The sequence below is a fragment of the Thamnophis sirtalis genome, unplaced genomic scaffold (assembly GCF_051295495.1).
Source record: "Thamnophis sirtalis isolate CommonGarterSnake01/CBP01778 unplaced genomic scaffold, rThaSir2_p1.2 scaffold_5, whole genome shotgun sequence".
NCBI classification, from domain to species: Eukaryota; Metazoa; Chordata; class Lepidosauria; order Squamata; family Natricidae; genus Thamnophis; species Thamnophis sirtalis.
In genome coordinates this window covers 43,643,754-43,665,958 of record NW_028261385.1, presented here as the reverse complement: position 1 = coordinate 43,665,958, position 22,205 = coordinate 43,643,754, and the positions used below count along the sequence as shown (strand labels likewise).

Here is a 22,205-nt window from a genome sequence, read left to right as displayed (position 1 = left end):
TGCGGGAGGTGGGAGTGGGAGGCACCGTGCTGCGGTGGTTCTCTTCCTACCTCTCGGACAGGTCGCAGTCGGTGTTAGTGGGGGGGCAGAGATCGTCCCCTAGGCCCCTAACATATGGGGTGCCTCAGGGCTCGGTCTTATCCCCCCTACTATTCAACATCTACATGAAACCGCTGGGAGAGATCATCCGCAGGCACGGGATCAGATACCATCAATATGCGGACGATACTCAATTGTATCTGTCCGCCCCGTGCCAACTCAATGAAGCGGCGGACGTGATGAACCGAGGCCTGGAGGCTGTTATGGACTGGATGAGGGCTAACAAGCTTGTGCTCAACCCAGAAAAGACCGAGTGGCTGTTGTGTTTCCCTCCCAAAGATTCCACCAATATTCCATCTCTCAGGCTGGGGGGTCAAATTCTATACCCCTCAGAGAGGGTTCGCAACTTGGGAGTCCTCCTAGATCCACAGCTATCGTTTGACCATCACTTGACGGCTGTGGCTAGGGGGGCATTCGCCCAGGTTCGCCTGGTGCGCCAGTTGCGACCCTACCTGAATCGGGAGGCACTCACAACAGTCACTCGGGCCCTTGTGACCTCTAGGCTGGAATACTGCAATGTGCTCTACATGGGGCTGCCCTTGAAGAGCATCCGGCGTCTTCAGCTGGTACAGAACGCGGCCGCGCGAGCGATTGTGGGTGCACCGCGGTTCACCCACATTACACCTATCCTCCGCGAGCTGCGCTGGCTACCTGTCGATTTCCGGATGCGCTTCAAGGTGCTATTAGTCACCCATAAAGCCCTGCATGGTAGTGGATCTGGATACTTGAGAGACCGCCTCCTGCCAATCACCTCCCTGCGACCAATTCGATCACACAGATTGGGCCTCCTCCGTATTCCATCGGCCAGCCAGTGTCGGCTGGCAACCACAAGGAGGAGGGCCTTCTCAGTAGTAGCCCCGACCCTTTGGAACGAACTCCCCGTGGAGATTCGTACCCTCACCACCGTCCAGGCTTTCCGCACAGCCTTGAAGAACTGGCTAGCCCGTCAGGCCTGGGGATGAAGATAGTTGCCCCCTCCCGAATGATGAATGCATGTTGCCTATTGTTTTTATTATATGTGTCTATGTTACTGTTTACATTTCCCCTTCCCTGATTTTATGTGAGCCGCCCTGAGTCCCCTCAGGGAAAAGGGCGGCCTACAAATTTCAATAAAATCATAAAAAAATCATAAATCAACTGCTCTCCCTGGTTTACTTTAAGACGAAGATGTTATGTGAATTCAGAATTATGTCTTCTCTATAAAAAATAAGGAATTCAAACAAACTTTAATAAACAAGAGGGTTTTTTGGTTATTTAGATTAAATAAACCATGGTGTTCAGAGAACACAATGTTTAAAGAAACATCATTTTAGGATTTGTAGCAGGTACCTCTTAAATGCAAGAGCTTTTAGAAGTGCTTGCAGATAAAACAAAAGTTGATGTGGCTATATCATGCCTATGTACCACAGAGTGCTTTCAGGGTGTCACAGAAAAAAAGTATTTTCGGTGATACATAAGTAAAACTTTAAAAGTTTTTGACCTCTACAGATACACACACACACATCTTGCTAACCCTGTCTTTAATAGCAATGGAAGTAACTTTTAAACTTTTATCAATATTGTTAAATGAAACTGTACATAGAAATGGCTTTATTGCCATTAATTAGGTATAGGCGGATGGACACTATTAGGTTTAGTTTTCTCTGGGATTGGAGCAGCTTGAAAAATTACACATATTTATTTCAAGCACACGAAGACCTACAGAGACACAGACCTGCACACATACAGATGAAAATAGCTTAACTTATTTTTCAAGACAGTCCAGTTTAATACACATACAAAAGTTGGTCAGAATAAAACTAATTAGATATCATATACAAACAAAGCAAAAATTGGAAACAGCTACTTTAACTATTTTTATATTGGCCCTCAACTTATTTTGAAACAATCTTTTTAATCAACAAAGAGTAGTGATTGTATTACAGATTATTCCTATTAAGTAGAAAACATTTTACATAATGTAGTATTTACCCTTTGTAAACTAATAAGTATCATAAAGTTGGAAGGAACCATTTAACAAGCCACCTAGTTAGTGCTGGTATTTTCAAATTAAAGCGTCCCAAATGGCTACCTGGTTTCCATTGGAGCATATCCAATGAAAAGAAGTCTACCACTTGCCTGGGTAATTGATCCACTATAGATCTACTCTTTCTATTAGAGTGTTGTTTCTAACATTCATTTTTTTGCAATCTACTTCATGTAATGTAAATAAATGATTTGATGTCATTCTGAAATGAAAAAGAACAGGTCTTGATTTTCTTTTATATAGTATCTTTTCAGTGATTGAAGATATTTTTACTCAATTATCTTTTCTTAAGACTAAGGTATAGAATTTTTCTTCATAAGATTTGGAATAAGAAAGGTAGTCGCCTGATCCATTTTTATTTATTTGATTTATCCTGCCTTTATTTTTTTGTGAACTCAAGGCAGCATACTTACCTAACTTCTATTTTCACCACAAGAAAAACACTGTAAGGTGGGTTCAGCTGAAAGAAAGTAACTGGTCCAAAATCATTAAGCTGGTTTTCTTGTCTAAGGAGGACAGCTTTAACCACTACCCCAAACTGCTTCTAATTCCCAGCTATTCCATCTATTCTAATTTATCTTTTTTTTTTCCTCAAGTGTGGTGGCCAGATCTGGACACAATACCTCAAGCGAGGTCTGACTACGGAAAAATAAAATGGAACTATTTCTTCTATGATTTCAATATGACACTTGCAATTTAAATCACACTGCTGACACATATTCAGTTTGTAGTTAATTATTATTCTAAGGTTCCATTAACAAGCTAAAAATTCTCTATCTTATTCTTGTGCATTTGATTTTCCTTTCCTTTCCAACTGCATAATTCTATGTGTTTTTGTGAAATTCCATTCTGTTTCTTCCAGTTCATTTATCCAACCATGAAAGTCATTTTGATTTTATTTCTATCTTCTAGTATGTTAGCTATTCAAAGTGGGTTAGTGTTATTTGCAAATGTGATGTCTATTCCCCCACCTCATCATCCAAATTAATACTGAAAAATAGGAAGCTCGGGATTATTACATGTGGTATCCCATTTGATATCTCCCCAACTTGATGATGAAATATTTATAAGTATTCTTTGAATAACATTTTGAAGCTATCAGGGTATCTACTAAAATGTTTCAGCTCACATTTAAGTAGCTTGCTAGTCCACAATTTCAACATATTTGCTGAAGTTAGGGTTTGCTATGTTGATAGCATTATCCCAATGAACAGAATTACAATATTGAAAAATGAGATAAAGTTAGTCTGGCAAGATTTGCAGTTGACAAATCAATGCTGACTTCTGGTAATTACTATATTTTCAAAGAAATCTTTTTAAGATTTACTGTTGAAACTTACCAGGCAATAGGTCATCACTATTGTGCTATCATTGATTTGTTTTTCAATTATTGCAATTAAAATGCCTTCTAATTTACTCTAGGAAAAGGCATTTATACAGTGTCCTTCAAAAGAAATAAAACATTAATAATTATCCTAAAATTCAGCAGAAGTGGAATGCAGGTCAGGTGGAAAACTGAAAAGAAAATACTACTCATTCTTAAAAATTGTGAACCAGATTGAGAAAGTACCCTGGGAAATATTGTATGTGATTATGGTCAAGTCACAAGTGAAGCCTTATGTCTTCAGTTTGCTCTATATAGTTCTAAAATCTACTTAACTGCATGTCTTGTTCCCATGTGTGGTAAAGTAGTGGCAAAGATAATATTGTAGCCTGATAATTTTGCTGATCTTGCAATTCACGTTACCACATTTATTTGTTTGTTTATTAGATCTATATTTGACCTTCCTTCCAAAAGCTCAAAGCAATGTTCATAACGTTTTCTGAAGTATACGAAGCCAGGAAAGAGAACAATAGCAAAGATTCACCCCATATGATCAAGCAACTTTGTTAGTATTGCAGTATTGTAAGTCCTATTCTGTATAAGCTTAGGTGTGATTTGAGAGTCAAGCCAAATAAGAAAGACAGTGTCACATTTGTAATTTATGTGTTTGTCTCAAACGCTAAAATAAATCTGAGGAATGAAACAGGATGCTTGGATAACAAGAATCCAATCCTTTGCCTTCTGCATACTGCTACCGAAACTTTTTTCTAATACACAAGTTTTCTTGCATTAGAACATTATGATAAATTCTTTTTTTTTTAAATGGCTTAGTTCATGTTCCTTCATATCCCAATTTCAAACTTGAACAAGATGAAAGCTCAAACGGCAATTCTGACTATGCTTGTCATTCTGACTCGTGCTTAGAATGTAGCTGAAGCTATTAGAATAAGCCATTACAAAAAAATAGTTCACAGACTTTCTAAATAATGGAATGAATAGTATCTATATACAATCCTAAAAAATATATGGTATTTTTAATATATGGTATATTTTATATATGGCATTTTTTCCATATTGAGTAGTCAGCTGGTGCCAGAACAAATCTCGTTTCTTTCAGATTGTTAAACTTCAGTTCCTACACCCTACCAGAGAACACTGCTATATAACTCTAAAAATTGAAGACTAAATGCCTATAGAATATGTTGAGAAAAGCTGCTTTAGAATTACCATATTCTTTTTGTACATTATTACATATTCTTCAAATCTGCATCAACTCAAGAGTCTCAATGAAAAACAGATATTAATTTGAAATTTGACAATTGTTGCTATAAATATGATTTACAATAATTTATGTATATTAGCATAGCACCAATATAATTCCCAGATATGACTTTTGCATTTTAGGAGACGTTACTTTGGATTTAAAGATGATAAAACATTACCTTTATATTTATTTAAAAAGTTATTTATTAGAAAGGTTTTAAGTTTATTATATCATCACCAGTAAGAGAGTTTCTTTTTACTCCCATATATTTCCAAAGAATGGAATGATGCTTGACAGTAACAATGTCATGTTGCAGAAGCTGAACATGAATAATTAATAATTTTAATACTTATTTTTATCTGGTTCTGAATTTTTCTTTTTATGTTGCCTTGTTATAAGCATATTAATAATAGAAGTAATTCTTACTTTTAAAAAAGTCCTTTGTTGATACGTTAAAATTCCTTTGAGTTTTCATATTACATATCTATATGTTAGTGAAAATATTTCATTTTCCTGGTATACTTCCAGAGCTGTATCATGTAGTAAAGGTTTTATAGTCAATATACAGTGCAGCAGATGTCATTCCATTTGCTTAAGTCCTGCTGACATTTGGAGATGTGGATTAATTGAGCTACAGAATGGAATTTAATTAAAACTAAATACAGACTTGGCCATTGTATCTGTTCATTTCCAGCACTCTAGTGTGTACATTTGTAGTCAGTGCCATAGTTAATTTGTTTAATCAGGATGCTATGTAGGAGAAACTGTACTTGATTTTAAGCTGAAAGACAGAAAGCATGGTAAATGCCAAGTTGAAGTATTATCATGATAGTCTCTGTGAAAGGTGAGACTGATTCATCTTTTGAAACCATTTGGAGGGTGTAAGAGATACTAGAAAAAAAAATCACTGTAATTATTATGGATTTTCTGTGAAAAGGGTACTTAAGAATGTTTGTTGTAGGTCATTGGTAGGTGGCAGAATATGTAAGGATGGCATAATGTCCATAATAGTAGAAAGTATTTTTGGCAATTTTACACTAGTTCTTTGTTATTCATATTCTTTTGGCTTCAGCATTGCATGCATGTACTGTACAAGGCGTTATGCCATTCTGACAGGTATAGTACAACAAGCTGGGCTTCTTTCTATTTAGTGGCTTCTGAAGGCCTTTTTGGATTCATCTTGTTGTTTTAAAGTTATATATGTTTATAGTAAGCAATGTAATTTAACTAAAAAGGCTACATTGAGAATATGCAGTAAAGTATAATGGTAACAAAATCAGGATGATCTCCCTACTGAACTGCTAAATATAGCTGATTTTGAAATAAATATAATAATTATACATATATTTTATTTATTTATGCTCACATATAATAACATGTAAGTAAATAAGACAATTTAAAGAGAATTGCCGTATTTTTTGGAGTATAAGACACACCTTTTTTCCTCTAAAAAGAGGCTGAAAATCTGGGTGTGTTTTATACATCGAATACAGCATTTCCCGAAGCCCCACCCCCTTCACCAAAATGGCCATGCATACCCTTAGGGAGGCTTTCAGAGATCTCCTGGGGCCTGGGGAGGGCAGAAATGAGCAAAAAATGGGCCATTTTGCCCTCCCTCAGCCCCCAGCAGCACTCAAGCCTCCATAAGGCTATGCATGTAATTTTTTTTACAAAAAAATGGGCCTGTTTTTGCAAAAAACGGGCTGCCTTTTTGCTCATTTTTGGCCTTCCCAACCCCCCCAGGAGCACTCTGCAAGCCCCCCAGGCTATTTATGTCTTTGATTTGGAAAAAACGCCCATTTTCACGAAAAACGGGCCATTTTGGGGAAGTTTGCAAAGTGCAAAAACTCCCCCCCCCCTTTCGGAAAGCTTTTTCGTTAGAGTGATTGATGAGAATTACATTGATCAAGTGCTGTGCCAGCAGAAACACGTCTTAGGTTGTCAGCGATTTCCTTCTCCAACACATGGATAAATACACCTGGAAATATTTACCTACCTACCTACTCTCTCTACCTATCTACCTACCTACTGCATTTCTCTCTCTCTCCCCCTCTCCCTACCTACCTACACACTCTCTCCCTACCTACTATATTTCTCTCTCTCCCTCCCTCCCTCCCTCCCTCCCTCTCTCTCTCTCTCTCTCTCTCTCTCTCTCTCTCTCTCTCTCTCTCCATTTATCTACCTACCTACTTTTTTTAAATTTGCCTCTTCAAAACCTTGGTGCATCTTGTACTCCAAAAAATACGGTAGCTGTAATCATTCTGTTCATTTGTCAATCATTCATTTTAGTGTTTATTTATTAAGGAAAAAAGAGTGCATAAAGTAATGTTTAAACCCAGAATTATTTTATTGTAGTGCTAGAGAAAAGCCTTGGTATAACTTTACTAATTGCCATATTAGCTTGAGTATAATAACAGGATCATATAAAAACATACGTGGAATACAGCAAATATTTAATAGAAAAATAAAATCCATGTTGCAAAAGGCAATTTGACAACAAAATTTTACTGAACAAAAGTAAATAAGGAGAGGTCCATCTTAAATTGGAACAGACTCTAAGTGATAAGCTGTAAGTCAAGAACTACCTATACAGTATTAAAAACTAAAAGGCAGATTTCTTTGAAATATATTTGAAAAACATGTATGTGAAATCCATATAATCTAAGAAAATGAAATCTAACCATGGACTGGCCTAAAATTTCATAGCACCAGTCCTTCGTTTTCCAAATATGTTAGCCCATTAGCCCTTTAGGTCCCCACCCCTCCATCAATCATTTTTACCCCAGGCTCAGATTGATCAGTTAGTCTTTAGACCAGAGTTACCCAAAATGTCCATGTTTCTGGACTGGCGGGTTGGTTCCGCGCAAGTGGCTGGCAAGTGGGAATGTGTGTGCATGCACATGCAGCTACCATTTCTGCAGCCCAAAAACCTCATGGCCCACTAATGGGCCAAGGCATATAGGTTGGAAACTCTTGCTTCAGATAGAGAAATTAATGAAAAATTAGTCACTCTAGTTTCTCCAAAGGATAAATATTGTGTTTTGTATAATGATTTATATCAGATTAGACTGTTACCAGTCCTCTTCTCTTTATTAATGCTGATTCCTTAGCGTATTGTCACTTGATTTACTTTTACTATTTGCTAGTAGTTGATATTCTTATTTGCCATCTGTTCGCACCCCATTAAATTCATTGGATGATAGTCATTATATGATCCATATCAACTTTTTTTTTCTATCAGAAAAGTCTTGAAAGCTATTTCTGCTTTTAGGTGATGCTATCTCAGCATCAGAAATGGTTGTTCATGCTTTCAGCATTCTACTCCTTTTATATTATTGAAGGTTCTTTTTCTCATTTGTATATTTTCAAGACAAATTCTGCAAAACGCTCATTATTTCAGCCCTTCAAAAAATTAGGTGGGCACTTTTTTTTTTTTTTTACAGCTTATACATTCCAAAACAAACTTCCAGACATACTAATGGCCGAGGGCTCATTGTTACAGGATGTCCATCTGGAGCAAATGATCAAGCTCAGAACGAAAACTGATAAATAACAAATTTAGCCATACACATCCAGGAGTAAAACAGAATACTTCATGTTACAAGTGAATAGGTAGTCCTCGACTTACAACCACAATTGAATCCAGAATTTATTTTGCTAAGTGAAAAAATTCTTGAGTGAATTTTGCCCCATTTTATAACTTTTCTTGCTACATTTGTTAAGTGAATCACTGCTGTTGTTAAATTAGTAACACAGTTATTAAGTGAAATTGGCTTTCCCATTGATTTTGCTTGTCAGAAAGTTCCAAAAGATTATCACATGACCAGGGGGATGCTTCAATAGTCATAAGTGTGAAAAATAGTCCTAAGTCATTTTTTTCAGTGCCATTGTAATTTTGAATAGTCACTAAATGAACTGTTGTAAGTCAAGGACTACCTGTTTAAATTATATAAATATTGAGTATATTTAAGAAATCACATAGCTTTCTACTGAATTTTGGGAAAGAAATTTTAAGCAATCTGACTTAAAGTTTTTTTGGAAGTTCTGTAACTTGAAGATACTATTTATACGTGTGTGAATGTTATTAGAAGTTAATATAGAAGCTGATGCTCAACTAGTGTATTTTTGGACTTTCCTAAATTATAAGGATGAGACCATTTATTAAATATAATGTTTATTATAAAACAATATAAAAGGAAAATTTTAATTTCATATTTGTTGTATGATGTTGCTGGAGTATGTTCTGACTGTTTTCTTATCAAATCTGTAACTAAATCTATATTATCTATACTATGTAGCATTATATAATCCTAAACTCTAAGAGACGTATAGTAAACTGAAAACATTTTATACTGTTCATAAGAATACATTAACTGTCCCACTTCAATATCTGTTCATAACACATTTATAAATTGACACCCATGTAGATATAATATAGTCTACAGCTATGACTTGATATGATTATTTTATGGATGGCCACTTTAAGTGATTGTTTTTTCTGATTGTCTTTACTCTGTTTTATGAAAGTTCTGTCTTCAGCCTTCAACTCATTTTCTTTTCTCAATGTATTTATGGAGTCATCAAAAATTAATGAGGTAGTATCAAGAAATTTCCCAGAAAGTCATTGACTGTTTCATTTTTCCCCTAATTAAATGTTTTTAAGTATGATAAACCATGATAACTGAAAAAGCTCACTAAAAAACTGTGGGTTTATAATGTAGGACTAGGTTTTTTTCTCACATAACAACTGCAAAACAATACAATACAATAGCAGAGTTGGAAGGGACCTTGGAGGTCTTCTAGTCCAACCCCCTGCCTAGGCAGGAAACCCTATACCATTTCAGACAAATGGCTATCCAACATCTTCTTAAAGACTTCCAGTGTTGAGGCATTCACAATTTCTGGAGGCAAGCTTTTCCACTGATTAATTGTTCTAACTGTCAGGAAATTTCTCCTCAGTTCTAAGTTGCTTCTCTCCTTGATTAGTTTCCACCCATTGCTTCTTGTTCTACCCTCAGGTGCCTTGGAAAATAGTTTGATTCCCTCTTCTTTGTGGCAACCCCTGAGATATTGGAACACTGCTATCATGTTTCCCCTAGTCCTTCTTTCTATTAAACTAGACATAACCAGTTCCTGCAACCGTTCTTCATATGTTTTAGTGTCCAGTCTCCTAATCATCTTTGTTCCTCTTCTCTGCACTCTTTGTAGAGTCTCCACATCTTTTCTACATCGTGGTGACCAAAACTGAATGCAGTATTCCAAGGGTGGCCTTACCAAGGCATTATAAAGTGGTACTAACACTTCACGTGATCTTGATTCTATCTCTCTGTTTATGCAGCCTAGAACTGTGTTGGCTTTTTTGGCAGCTGCTGCACACTGCTGGCTCATTTTTAAATGGATGTCCACTAGGACTCCAATATCCCTCTCACAGTTACTGTTGATCCCTTTCCCTTTACTGTTGAGCAAGGTACCACCTGTACGGTACCTGTGCATTTCATTTTTGTTGTCTAAATGTAGAACCTTACTTAACCTTACAAATATGGTTTTTTATTATCTTAGAATTACTTTATTGTATAATTAACACTAATTTTAAAAATAGGACTAATGGCAACATAACTGTATGTTAGTATTGATCTGTTAAAGCCTATTCCTGTCAGAAAAGCTGTTCCTCCATCTTGTTCAGGTGAATATTCAGAAGTAGGTATCATTTCGATTTTGGAGGAATTTTGAGAATCCTCTATAAAATGCTGTTATACTAGAACATGTCTCTTCATAAAACAGCTGCTATGATGGCTGTCAGTCACAGAATATCTAGGCTGCTTGCTGTCGTTTAGTTTCTATCAACATTGCTTGTTGTACTTTTCTATATCTTTCTATCTTTTCAACATATCATTCCATTAGAGCAAGAGTGTCAAACTGGTGTAATGTGCAGGCCATGCTCACCCCAACTCTGTGAAGGGGGAAAATGTCACAAAACATCACATGATGGCAACATGATGCTGCAAGTTTAACACCTGTGCATTAGGTCCATATCTTGATTCGTACATTGTCATTTGTTCTTTGAACTGCTCACATTTCTTTTTCTGAGGATCTTTTTAATTTTATTCAATCATAATTTCCCCTGTCTTCCCTTTTCTTTGAGCCAATTCACTCTTCCTTCATATTTGTTTTGCGATTTGATTCTCACTCAAGACAACCAAATCACTGTATAGACCAGTGATGGGCAACCTTTTTGGCGTGGTGTGTCAAAAATCGGCAAAAAATCGAGCATAACTCGCGTTGTGTGTCACTTCGACAAAAACATAATTTTGCGCAATTTATAGTTGCTGCTAATGGCGCTCACAGTTCCCGTTGGCACTCCGCTGTTCCCTGCTGTGGTGCGGTCATAACCGACAGTCCCAGGAGTAGACTCTCTGTGCCGGCCTGACTGGAGAGAGGCGCGCACTGTTCCCGCGCTCCTCTCCGGCGGGTCCTCCCTCGCCGCGCTGATGACGTGTGTGCGCACGGCACGCATGCCTTACCAGCAGCCCCTGCGCTCAGAAAGGGGCGGCGGCGATACAGTAAGTGAGTGTGGGCGGGGGAGCTCACACGTCCCCCCCCCATTCCTCCAGCACAGATTCTTTCATCCTCGGCGGCCGTGCAGGAGCCGAGGATGAATCGCATGAAATCCTGTGCGTGTCACCCCAAATGGCTACGCGTGTCAGCACTGACACGCGTGTCATAGGTTCGCCATCACTGGTATAGACAGTCCCTTTTGCATTCAGTCACTTTCAACATACATTAATTACTGATCTTTTGTTATTTCTTCTTACTTACTACAGAGGTTCTTAAGTAGCATACCCCCACTGCATTCAACATGTTTGTCTATGACATAATTTATGACATATTGCACATTCATATTAACAAAAAAGGCAGAAACATGCTCTTAGATACATTCACTTCTTTCTATAAAAACATTTTTGCATAAGACCACATTCTATCTTCCATTTTCTACCAGTATCTTACAATTCTCCATTTTCTATCTTTATTAAACATATTACCAAGGTACTAATATTATTGTTCTACTTTTCCTATTGTTTTGTAACATGCATTATAAAAATAGTATGAAATAGATCAAATGTTCCTTGAATTTGGTTTTATGACATGCTTTTGTTATTGCAAGTTGCTTTTTATTTTATTTTTTTACAAAAAGTTTTCTTTTTAAAAAAAAAACAAAATAAGATGATTTGCAATGGTAGAAGGGAAGGTAATATTCTTGAAAATTAGGATCAATCAATATAGGTTCAGTCAAAATATTGTTCTAAAAGATACTTTTCTTTTTAACAGAGTTTTTCTCTAGAAGACAGTGAAGAGATTTAATATTTTTAAATAGAGACATCAAGCCACTACAATAATATAGATATTTGTTTAGAGGAGCTCACTCTACTAATGTGAATTGTAAATATTTCTCTGTTCCAATTTTCTTATAATAAGGTACTCTAGGAAATTAGGAATTACATAATTATATTTCCAGTGGGATATTTTGTATGTTGTTGAAAGTTCAGAAATGTAGCTGAGAAACAGAAAAAAATTAAAATAATGTATGGACGCATGCAGCTGCTTCTTAAAGCTGCCAAGTATATTTTTGAACAGTAACAAGGAGATTTTTGTATAGAGTTCTTCAGAGTAGATCCTGGTTTATGTAAGAAATATATTTAAAAAGCTAATTTCTTTTCTCCTTACTTCACTGCAATCCACAAAGCATGACTAATAATAGATTTAAATTTGCTAAGTGCATATATTCCTTTGTGCCATCATAAAGAGAATCTATTACTGCAAATTGAAGCTTAGTTCCAAATTGTGCCATTATGAAGTTTTCTTCCAGCAATGTTTTGTCTCTAATACACTTCCCTCATTGTAATTCTATTGCAAACCTGATGTCTAGCATCAAGTCTCACAATAATTATTTTAAATTGCTACTAGGAACAGTAGTCCTGGTGGGATATATTACTACCATTCTAACAAGATGAATTTCAATGCACTTGTAACTGTGTTATAGAGTATTGAAAGAAGTAGGATCTTTGAGTACTCAGTAGACAAGCATATAAACAACATTGAAAAATTATATCGACCTCATTTTACACACCATGTTATGTTTCATAAATTTATTTAAATATCTAAAATGGTGTAGTCATATGTAATAATGCATCATAACAAATTAAATGTTTCTTGTAAATTGTATTTACATGTGTATTATTATTGTTGTTATTGCTATTATAGTTGACTTTATTAATATTAAGATATTAAAAGGTTAATGGATTAGAGCAGGGGTGACAAACTTGCGGCCCATGGCCCGGATGCGTCACGTGCTTGCCCTGGCCCCACCTGGTTTAGCGAAGGGAGAAAAAGTCCTAATGCAGTGATGATGTGAATTTGACGCCCCTGGATTGGAGAATAAAGGAGCCAGTTTGATTAAGGCACCAAGTGACAAACCAGGAAACCATGTTCTATCCTAGGCATAAAGCCGGTTGAGTGACTTTGGCCAGTCATTCTCCTTTAGCCCTAGGAAGCAAGTAATAGCAAACCATTTTTGAAACCTTACCATGAATTACAGGGACTAGTCCAGATGGTTGTGAGGAGTCAACCAAAGGCACCACCCCCATATAGACTAGAGAAAAAAACCATTAAGAATTTCTAAATAATAATGGTAACTAATCTTCAGATATTTTGCACACGTATAATTTCATACTTGAACTAATGTCATATTAACATTCTAATGATACATACCTATTTCCCTGACTTAGCTGATAAAGGAGGAGAGCCTGTGGCCTAGTGGCTAATACAACTGCCTAATATGTAATACAGCCCAGGTTCGAATCCCAGTAAGGATTTAGTGATGAGAGCTCAATAGCTTGAAATAGATCTATACTAGTCTCCCTTTATTTATTTATCAGCACAAATGTAACAAAGGCAATAGTAGAAATAATGGCTTTCTGTCTGGATGGTCTCTTGTGATAAGCCGATATACAGAGAAAGGAAGCAGTATGCTTCCTCCCATATTTGGGCATACCAGGGGTTGTGACACAATACATACATACATACATACATACATACATACAGACAGACAGACAGACAGACAGACAGACAGACAGACAGATATAGATAGACAGAGAGAGAGAGAGAGAGAGAGAGAGAGAGAGAGAGAGAGAGAGAGAGAGAGAGAGAGAGAGATTTTCACGGGTACAGGTATGCAGGTCTTGGCATATTCAGGTCTTTTCCCATATAAGATTAAGAGTATCTTGGTGACATTTCAATGAGGTCCCACTCGCCATCTTCAGGCTGGTGCCTTCGGCTTCATGCTTGTGCAAGCAAAGTGTGATCGGAGCTGTCATCTTTCTATAAATATTGGTGTGTGTGTGTGGAGTGCTAGCTTTGTTGCTGTAAGTGGATTGGTTGGCTGTGTTGTAACATCTTGATTAGTTGATGGAGTTGATGTTTGCAGATTAGTCGGCTGTTTCGTAGCATCCTGTGTGCCTGAGGTACTGGCTGTGTGCCTGTTGTTCTTTTGTGTTGTAGCCGACACTAGCCGACAAAGACCACCTGAAAACTGAATTAGACATTCTCACAAACGTATTAATTTCCAACATATTCCAAAGAAACACAATTACCAACCTAATCCAAAAGGAGACATCCCCCAAGAACTGAGACAGAAAACAGGACAATACCATCGTCCTCCTACCTTACATCAAACACACAACAGATAAAATCAGCAAAATTCTCCACAAACACAATATCAAGACAGCCTTCGGCACTGACCAAAAAATAGCGAACATCTTAAGAAACCCCAAAGATAAAAATCCAGTTAGAAAACCAAGGAGCCTATGAAATACCATGCAAAGTCTTCCCAGCCACATACATTGGACAAACTAATAGGAGAATAAATACATGCATCGCAGAACACAAGAACGCAGTCAGAAAAGAAGAAAAAGCTTTCTCCCTCTTCCAGCACCTTAAAGCAACAGGACATGAAATTGACTTTGAAAGAACCAAATTAATCTCCAAAATTGAACACTTCAACAAGACAATAATTATGGAAGCCATCAAAATAGAGAAACACCCCCACAACATGAATAAATGTGATGATAACTCCTGCCTACCAGACATCTGGAAACTAACCCTAGTCAACAAACGAGTCCCAGCCACAAAAACCGACACTGGACCCAGAACAACACAGAACACAACCACCAATCACTCTCACCAGACTCAAACCCAAACCCATCCCATAGACCAAATGCAACCACCATCCAGAAGCCAACCCACGGCAGCATCACCAACTGCTGCACCCCCTTCCGACTCCCACCCAAAGCAAACTGACACATGCTATGAACACATGGCCAGACCGCAAACTCGGAGCCAACCCAAAGCCCAGGATGTTACACCACAGCCATCTGCTCAGGACATTACATCACAGAACTCAGGAGGTTACAACGCAAAGGCTCAGGATGTTACAACGCAGCCAACCCCCAAGAGGTTGCAGCACAGGACTCAAGATATCACTATTGTAGTGATATCTTCATGATGTCATCATACAGCCCATTACCCAGGTTGTTACAACACAAAAGAACAATAGGCACACAGCCAATACCTCAGCCACACAGGATGTTACGAAACAACTGACTAATCTGCAAATATCAACTCCATCAACTAATCAAGATGTTACAACACAGCCAACCAATCCGCTTACAGCAACAAAGCCAGCACTACACACACACACCAATATTTATAGAAAGACGGCAGCTCCGATCACGCTTTGCTTGCATAAACATGAAGCCGAATGCACCAGCCTGAATATGGCGAGTGGGACCTTGTTGAAACGTCGCCAAGATACTCTCAATCTTACATGGAAAAATACGCCAAGACCTGCATATACATATACATATACATACACATACACACATACATACATGCATTGCATACATACATACATACATACATACATTCAATCTATTTAAAGAACAGCTTGTGTTTTTTTAAGAAAATATAGAAGTATTCCAGTTTCAATCATATTTATAAACTAAGATATGAATCAGCATTACAAATGGAAGACTTAATATAGAAGTTCTGTATTTATAGAAGGATTACAAGGTTTGCTGTGCCACTCATGAGGAATATGAATATGAAATATCAACCTTATTATTCCATGTTTTTGCTATTAGCTGTTTATGCAAGAGTTGGCCTGCTTGAACAAAAACCTGAAAAGGAACATAAAAGGGTTAATCAATGAATGGATAATGTAATAGATATGTAGCATAACATTTTGAAATGGTAATATAGTATAGCTGGACCATCAGCTGAAGTTCTAGTTAGCTCAATATTATTTATGTTTATGTGTAAAGTATTTTTTGTTGCACTGTGTGACGGAACATACAAATTATGGCAGTGGTGGGGCTGAGACATATTGAGGGGGGCTATGAGTGGAAAGTTCTTTAAAAAGAAAGGAACTGTAATCTTAGTAAAATATTGTTTAATACAAGGGTGGAAAAGAAGTTACTGAACTGCAGTTCTAGACTTCTACAAGCATCTGTATATCCAACATCCATATGGCCACAAACCCGTATGATAGATAGATAGATAGATAGATAGATAGATAGATAGATAGATAGATAGATAGATAGATAGATAGATAGATAGATGATAGACAGACAGACAGACAGACAACAGATAGACAGACAAATAGACAGACCCTTCTCACACTTATGGGTGGTATGTATCTTCATCAATTTCAGCTCTTCTACCAGATGCCTGGGAGTTTGGGGTTTTATGCAATACCTTAGCTGTTCTAATACTGCACTTTTCTGGACAGATAGCTCTGATGTTCTTCCTGGGATCTGTTGAATCCATCTTTCCAGCTTAAGAGTCACAGCCCAAGTGGTCCTGCTACCACTGGAACCACTTTGGCCTTTATTTTCTTATTTCCTCTTCAGGCCCTGGTACTTCTCCAGTTTCTCATATTTCTTTCTGATATTGCTGTCAGTTGGCACCTCTACATCTATCACCACCACTGACTTCTGTTTCTTTTCTACTATCATATCTTTTTGTTGGACTAGTACCTGCCTATCTGTCTGGATCTGGAAATTCCACAGAATCTTAGTCCTCTTATTCTCTACAATCTTTTGTGGGATCTTCTGTTTGGATGTTCCTCTGCACAATGCCAGTTACTTAGTTGTGCCATTCAGTGTATGCTGTAGCCATCTGCATGTTATATTCTGCCACTACATATTGGACTGCCTCTGAAGCTTGTCTGCATAGTTTACACTTTGGATCCTGTCTAGTGTTATATATCCCTGCTTCTATGGATCTGGTTCTTAGTGTCTGCTCTTAGTCTATTATGCTCACTGCCGCAATGTTGACTTTTAAATCCAGCTCTTTCCAGCCACTGGTAGGATTTCCCAATGTCTGCTCCCTTAGCTATCTGTTGATGGTGTATCACATGAAGAGTCTTCCTTTGCCAAGGCACTTCCTCTGCTTGATCTTCCCTCAGTAGTTCATCTTGGATACCAGCCTGATGTATTCTTGGGTATTTGTCCAGGAAAGGAGCTGTGACATTCACCAGACCCAGCCTGCCCTCTTTCCATCTGATGTACAGTATCTGGGTGTTGAAGTTGGGGTAGAAAGCTCAGTACATTTTAAGGAGTTTCCAGGTCTTTACATCAAGAGCTTTTATGTTGTGCTTTGACCAACTCAGTATACAGGCAGGGTGTCTGATGACTGGAAGAGCATAAGTATTGATGGCTTGGGTCTTGTTTTTCTCATTGAGATGGTTCTTCAGGACCTATCTTATCCTTTGTTGATACTTGCATGCTGCTGTCTTCTTTACTTCCTCATCATGGTTTCCATGTGACTATTGGATACCAAAGTACTTGTAACTGTCCATATGTCTGCTGTATGGCTTGCTGATAGTTTCATCCCATCATTCTCAACTACTTTCCATCTCTTGACTATCATCCAGCTACACTTCTCCAATCCAGATACCCCATGTCCTCAGTACAGATCTGTGCCTGGTGGATCAGAAAGTTAATGTCTTATTTACTATTAGCCTACAACTTGAACTTTTATGGGTGTATGTGACTTACTTTGAGACTAGATTACAGTTACTATAGATAATCATGTTATAAGTATTATTTTCATTTAGAAGTTATTAGACCCAAATGTTTTTATGGTTGATCTGGAACACATTGATAAGTCAATCAAGACTATAAGATTCCTTTAGGTTTTTTTTAAAACAATTTTTATTTGTTTTTGAAGAAGGACAAACAAACATAAAAATAAAAAACCATCTTCCATTACAAATTGTAGAAAGTGTGTCAGTTGGTTACAGTATTTCCATGCATCTTTTCCATAGTCACCACCTGCTTTTTATATCAAATCACATATTTTAAATTCACCTATATTCATGTATATCACAATTATTATATCTCAACCTTAATATGACTATAATTGTTTTTACATCCTTTTATATATAATATTCAAAATCTAGAATAGGATTGTATGATAACATTCCATTAAATCATCCTAAAATCATCCAGTCACAATACATCTTTATAACATATTCTAGATAAAACTTTTAAACCTCCTCTCATAATCTCCATGTGTTATTTATATAAAATTTCATAATATCAAACTAATATATCTATACATATTGTTATCATTATTAATCATTATTTAACTATAGCTATTGTCGCTTCATTTTATACATACTACTATTAAACTAAATTTAGCTTAATTTTTTATTATACATTTTCATTGCATCAACCTGTATCTTTCCAGTAATAGAATGGTCTTATATCTCTTGCCATTTGTAGCATTAATGTTCTAGCTACTTTCTTAATAAATCTTGTATAAACTTCTCTTGGCAACATGTTATTCCTTTCATATCTCATAAAAGCTTGAAACCCAACATCTGTTCTTTCTATCAGCTTATTTTTGGTTATCGCTAGTGCTTCTGTCAAAATTTCTCTCTTTATCTCCATCAATTTTTCTCTCTTTTCTTCTTCTGTGCTTTGAAGTCTGGGATAGAGTTCCAATCCATCTATCTCCCCTTTCCATATTCCACTCTTGCCATTACCAACCATGCTCACTTTGTTGTCAGTATCCACAGTTTTCTTATCTCTTTGCTCATTTTTTCTTCCGTCTTTTGAACTCTGTCCTCCACTTTCTTCATTTGGTTAAACATCCTCAGTTTCTCCATCAAATTTTTCCATATTCTCCAATCTCTTTTCAATTCTCTCTGTCACAACTAATAGATTTTGAATTTCAAACATAAACATTGCAATGTTACAGTTTCTTTTTCCTGGTGAGCCATTCTTTCAATTTTGCAGACACTGCCACTATAGGGTTCAAGGTTATTTTAATAAACTTCAAACAGGTTCATTTATTATCTTTCAAGTCCAAATGTTGTCTTCCGTCCAATAGCTAGTGATAGAACTTCCAAAAGGCACCTGTATAAACAACTTGTGTTCTTCCTACTATCACTGTCAATAAACAAACTGAAAGAACCTTGAATCTCAAGTGATCAAAGAGAAAAAGAAAAAAACAATGTATCCAGCCTCCAGCCTCTGTGGCAGTGTAACTGTTTTTCCTCCTGTTGTTACAACCCTCTTTATAATCCTTCTTATTATCTTCTTTATATTCCAAGCTTAAGAGAAAAAAAACCTTCAATGGATATAAAAAACAATCCAATCAATCAAATCAAGCATTATAAAAAAAGGGAGAATTTTAATCCATAGGTATAAGGAAAAGTGAAAAAAGAAGAAGAAAGAATTAATCCATTCAGTTTAAAAAATAGGAAGCCCTTGCAAAAGTTCCCTCCATGAAAAAAAAATTAGAAACTGTATAACACACTAAGTTCAATGCAGATCAATCTCGCCGCCTACAGTCTTCTGTCTTCAATCTTAACTTAACTTAAAAAATTTTCTTGGGTAATCTCTTCCTCTAATAATAAAATTTCCTCACCAATTCGACACACTTTCTCTTTCCGCTTTCTTCCCATTCCGGAGCTGTCCCAACTTCAGCAGCTTCATTAGGTGCGTTTCTGTTGCCGGAAAAAAAGGACTATTCCTGGATCTTTCAGGGACTTTGTGGTGTCCCTGAAATCAGCAGGAGATGCCCTTCTCAATCACCATCTCTGCAGGATGGTTTAGGTCCAAATGGACCATCCAGTGGCAGAAATTCGACTGTGATCTCGGAGCACCAAGATCACATGTTGTGCCATCGTGACATCAGCTCTCCTCTCCAAGATTCCTTTAGTTAATTTCTCTGGCACATAATTTGTTCAGTTTGGGATTCAAAGATTGAGGAAGTAATCTTAAACGTTCCTGTGCCAAAAATCTGCTGATCTGATTCCTGATCATAACTCAGCTTACAAGCAACAATATAACTTATAGCTGTTCTCTGTGTGGTTCCACTAGGCCCGTGATGGCGAACTTATGGCATGCATTTCACAGGTCGCAAACAGTGCCCTCTGTCGCCCTAGTTCAGCTCTACCGTACATGTGTGCATACCTTCCACCAGCCAGCTGGTCATCGGGTCTCTGCTGCACATGTGCAGGTGTGGTGCATATGCACGGCGGGCGAGGAACATGCGGGGGCATGATTTCGTGTGCAGGCTGGCCATGTCCGCACGAATGAGGGGCGCATTCAGGGGGCGCATATGCATGCACAAGACATATATTGGGCTGTGCACAGGCAGGTCCAGGGGTGCGCATGCACAGGATGCACACGCATTGCATTTGGGGGGTTGGGTTGTGCACGCTTTGGGCACTCAGTCAGGAAAAAGTTAGCCATCACTGCACTAGGCAGAGATTTTACTTATCTACAGTATTAGTTACCTGCTTATGCAGATAGCAGAGTTGTGGTCCTAATACCTTTGTTAGTCTGCTGAAGCTTCTAATCTACTTTTACCTATAAGGCTTTGACCATATAGACTGAAACTATGCCTGCCTTCAGTTTCATGTGTAATGATTGCCAGGAGCTCAAGGCCATTGACTATGGCTATCAAACTTTTTAATTTTTGCTGTCCTGAAAAAAGTACTGCTGTTTTTATACTGAAAGGATTTGAATATGTTGTCATCATTGTCATCATCAACATTGTCATCATCATAATTAACTTGTTATTTTCTATTCTTGCCCTTCAGCATAAAAGTGCTTGCAGGAACAATTGCAATTTAAGCAACTAGAAGCTCTAGAATTGCTTAATATTAATGAACTAAAAACAGTAAGTAAAGTAAATCAATACTAATTTTAAAAGTTTAAAAAGCCTGACAAATATTTGACAAAGTATCATTAAACTATACTTAATCCAGAATATTCTTTAAGAAGGATATTTTTTATGGTATACATAAAACTGATTAATGCTGTGTGGGAGGGAAAGGAAGTTATTAAAATGTTAAACTCAAAGTGCTACTTAAATTTCAAATCCTCCTAATATTTCAGCACCAAATATTAATAAGGCAAATATTTTCCTTCTCATTTTTAAAAGTTCCACAGTGTTTTTATTGTAAGATCTTTTCACTGTAATTTACAATTTTGACTTCTGGCTAAAACTGAAAAGAAGCACAAAAATATAAACTTGAATGGTTTTCCTGTTCCATGTCCCATTATATTGTCCCAGTGGAAGTATTTTGAAATAAGTATGTGAGCTTTGCAAATGCTTTTAATGAGCGAGTGAGAGGGTTTTATTTGTACTACACTTCTGTGGAATGTTTTGCACAACACTATAACACAGTGAGCCAATGAAAGTTTGAAACCTGGGGGAAACTACAATTAATGAACAATATAAAAAGTTGCTTTGTAGATAGGTAGAATGTTTAGAGTAGTAATTGAAAGTGAATTGCTTTGTATATACCAGTGATGGCTAACCTTTTTGTCATAATGCAATGCGTGCATGACCGCCCCATGCATCTTCCCCCGCCCATGTGCCCTGCCCTGCCTCACCCATTTTTGCTTTCCAGGTTGGTGCAGGAGGACTTCCAGGCCTAAAACAGGGCGTGAGGGCATGTGTGCTCAAATGCCCCAAAGGCCTTCTGCACAAATCTGGAAGCCAAAATGGGGCACAGGGGCACTGTGTGAGGCCCCAAAATGCAATGCAAGCACCCTACCATGCACGCATCCTGCCCCCCATGCATGTGCATGTACATCCCATGCATGCACCCTTCCCCGCACATGCATAGCAAAGACCCAAAGACCAGTTGGGCGGCGTAAGGCACATGCGCGTTGGAGCTGGGCGAAGGTGACGGCTGGCGTGCCCGCAGAGAGGGCTCTGTGTGCCACCTGTGGCACATGTGCCATAGGTTAGCCATCACGGGTATATACTGTGCATTGCATGAGGCTCTTTACTTTTAGTGGTGCGAAGCATGAGCTACTGAAAATGAGTGATTTTACCTTTTTTAATTGCTTCAGGCAACTCCTATGAATCAGTGTGGATCCACCATGCTGGACCGTATTACTGATGACATT

At 37.5% G+C, this 22,205-nt stretch overlaps 1 protein-coding gene across 2 annotated transcripts in view; it reads left to right on the top strand.

The window, feature by feature from the left end:
* Window positions 1-22,205, top strand: part of KIAA0825 (KIAA0825 ortholog) — a 187,947-nt gene that overhangs the window by 134,935 nt on the left and 30,807 nt on the right. Inside the window, exon 20 of one of the 2 annotated variants that reach the window (XM_087715721.1) lies at window positions 20,885-20,964. The exons of the other annotated variant lie outside the window; for it this stretch is intronic. Within the exon in view, the coding sequence (XP_087571847.1) occupies window positions 20,885-20,918 (34 nt within the window). The 3' untranslated portion in view covers window positions 20,919-20,964. Of the gene's footprint in view, window positions 1-20,884; window positions 20,965-22,205 lie in introns of those variants that run through there. 2 annotated transcript variants of the gene reach the window in all.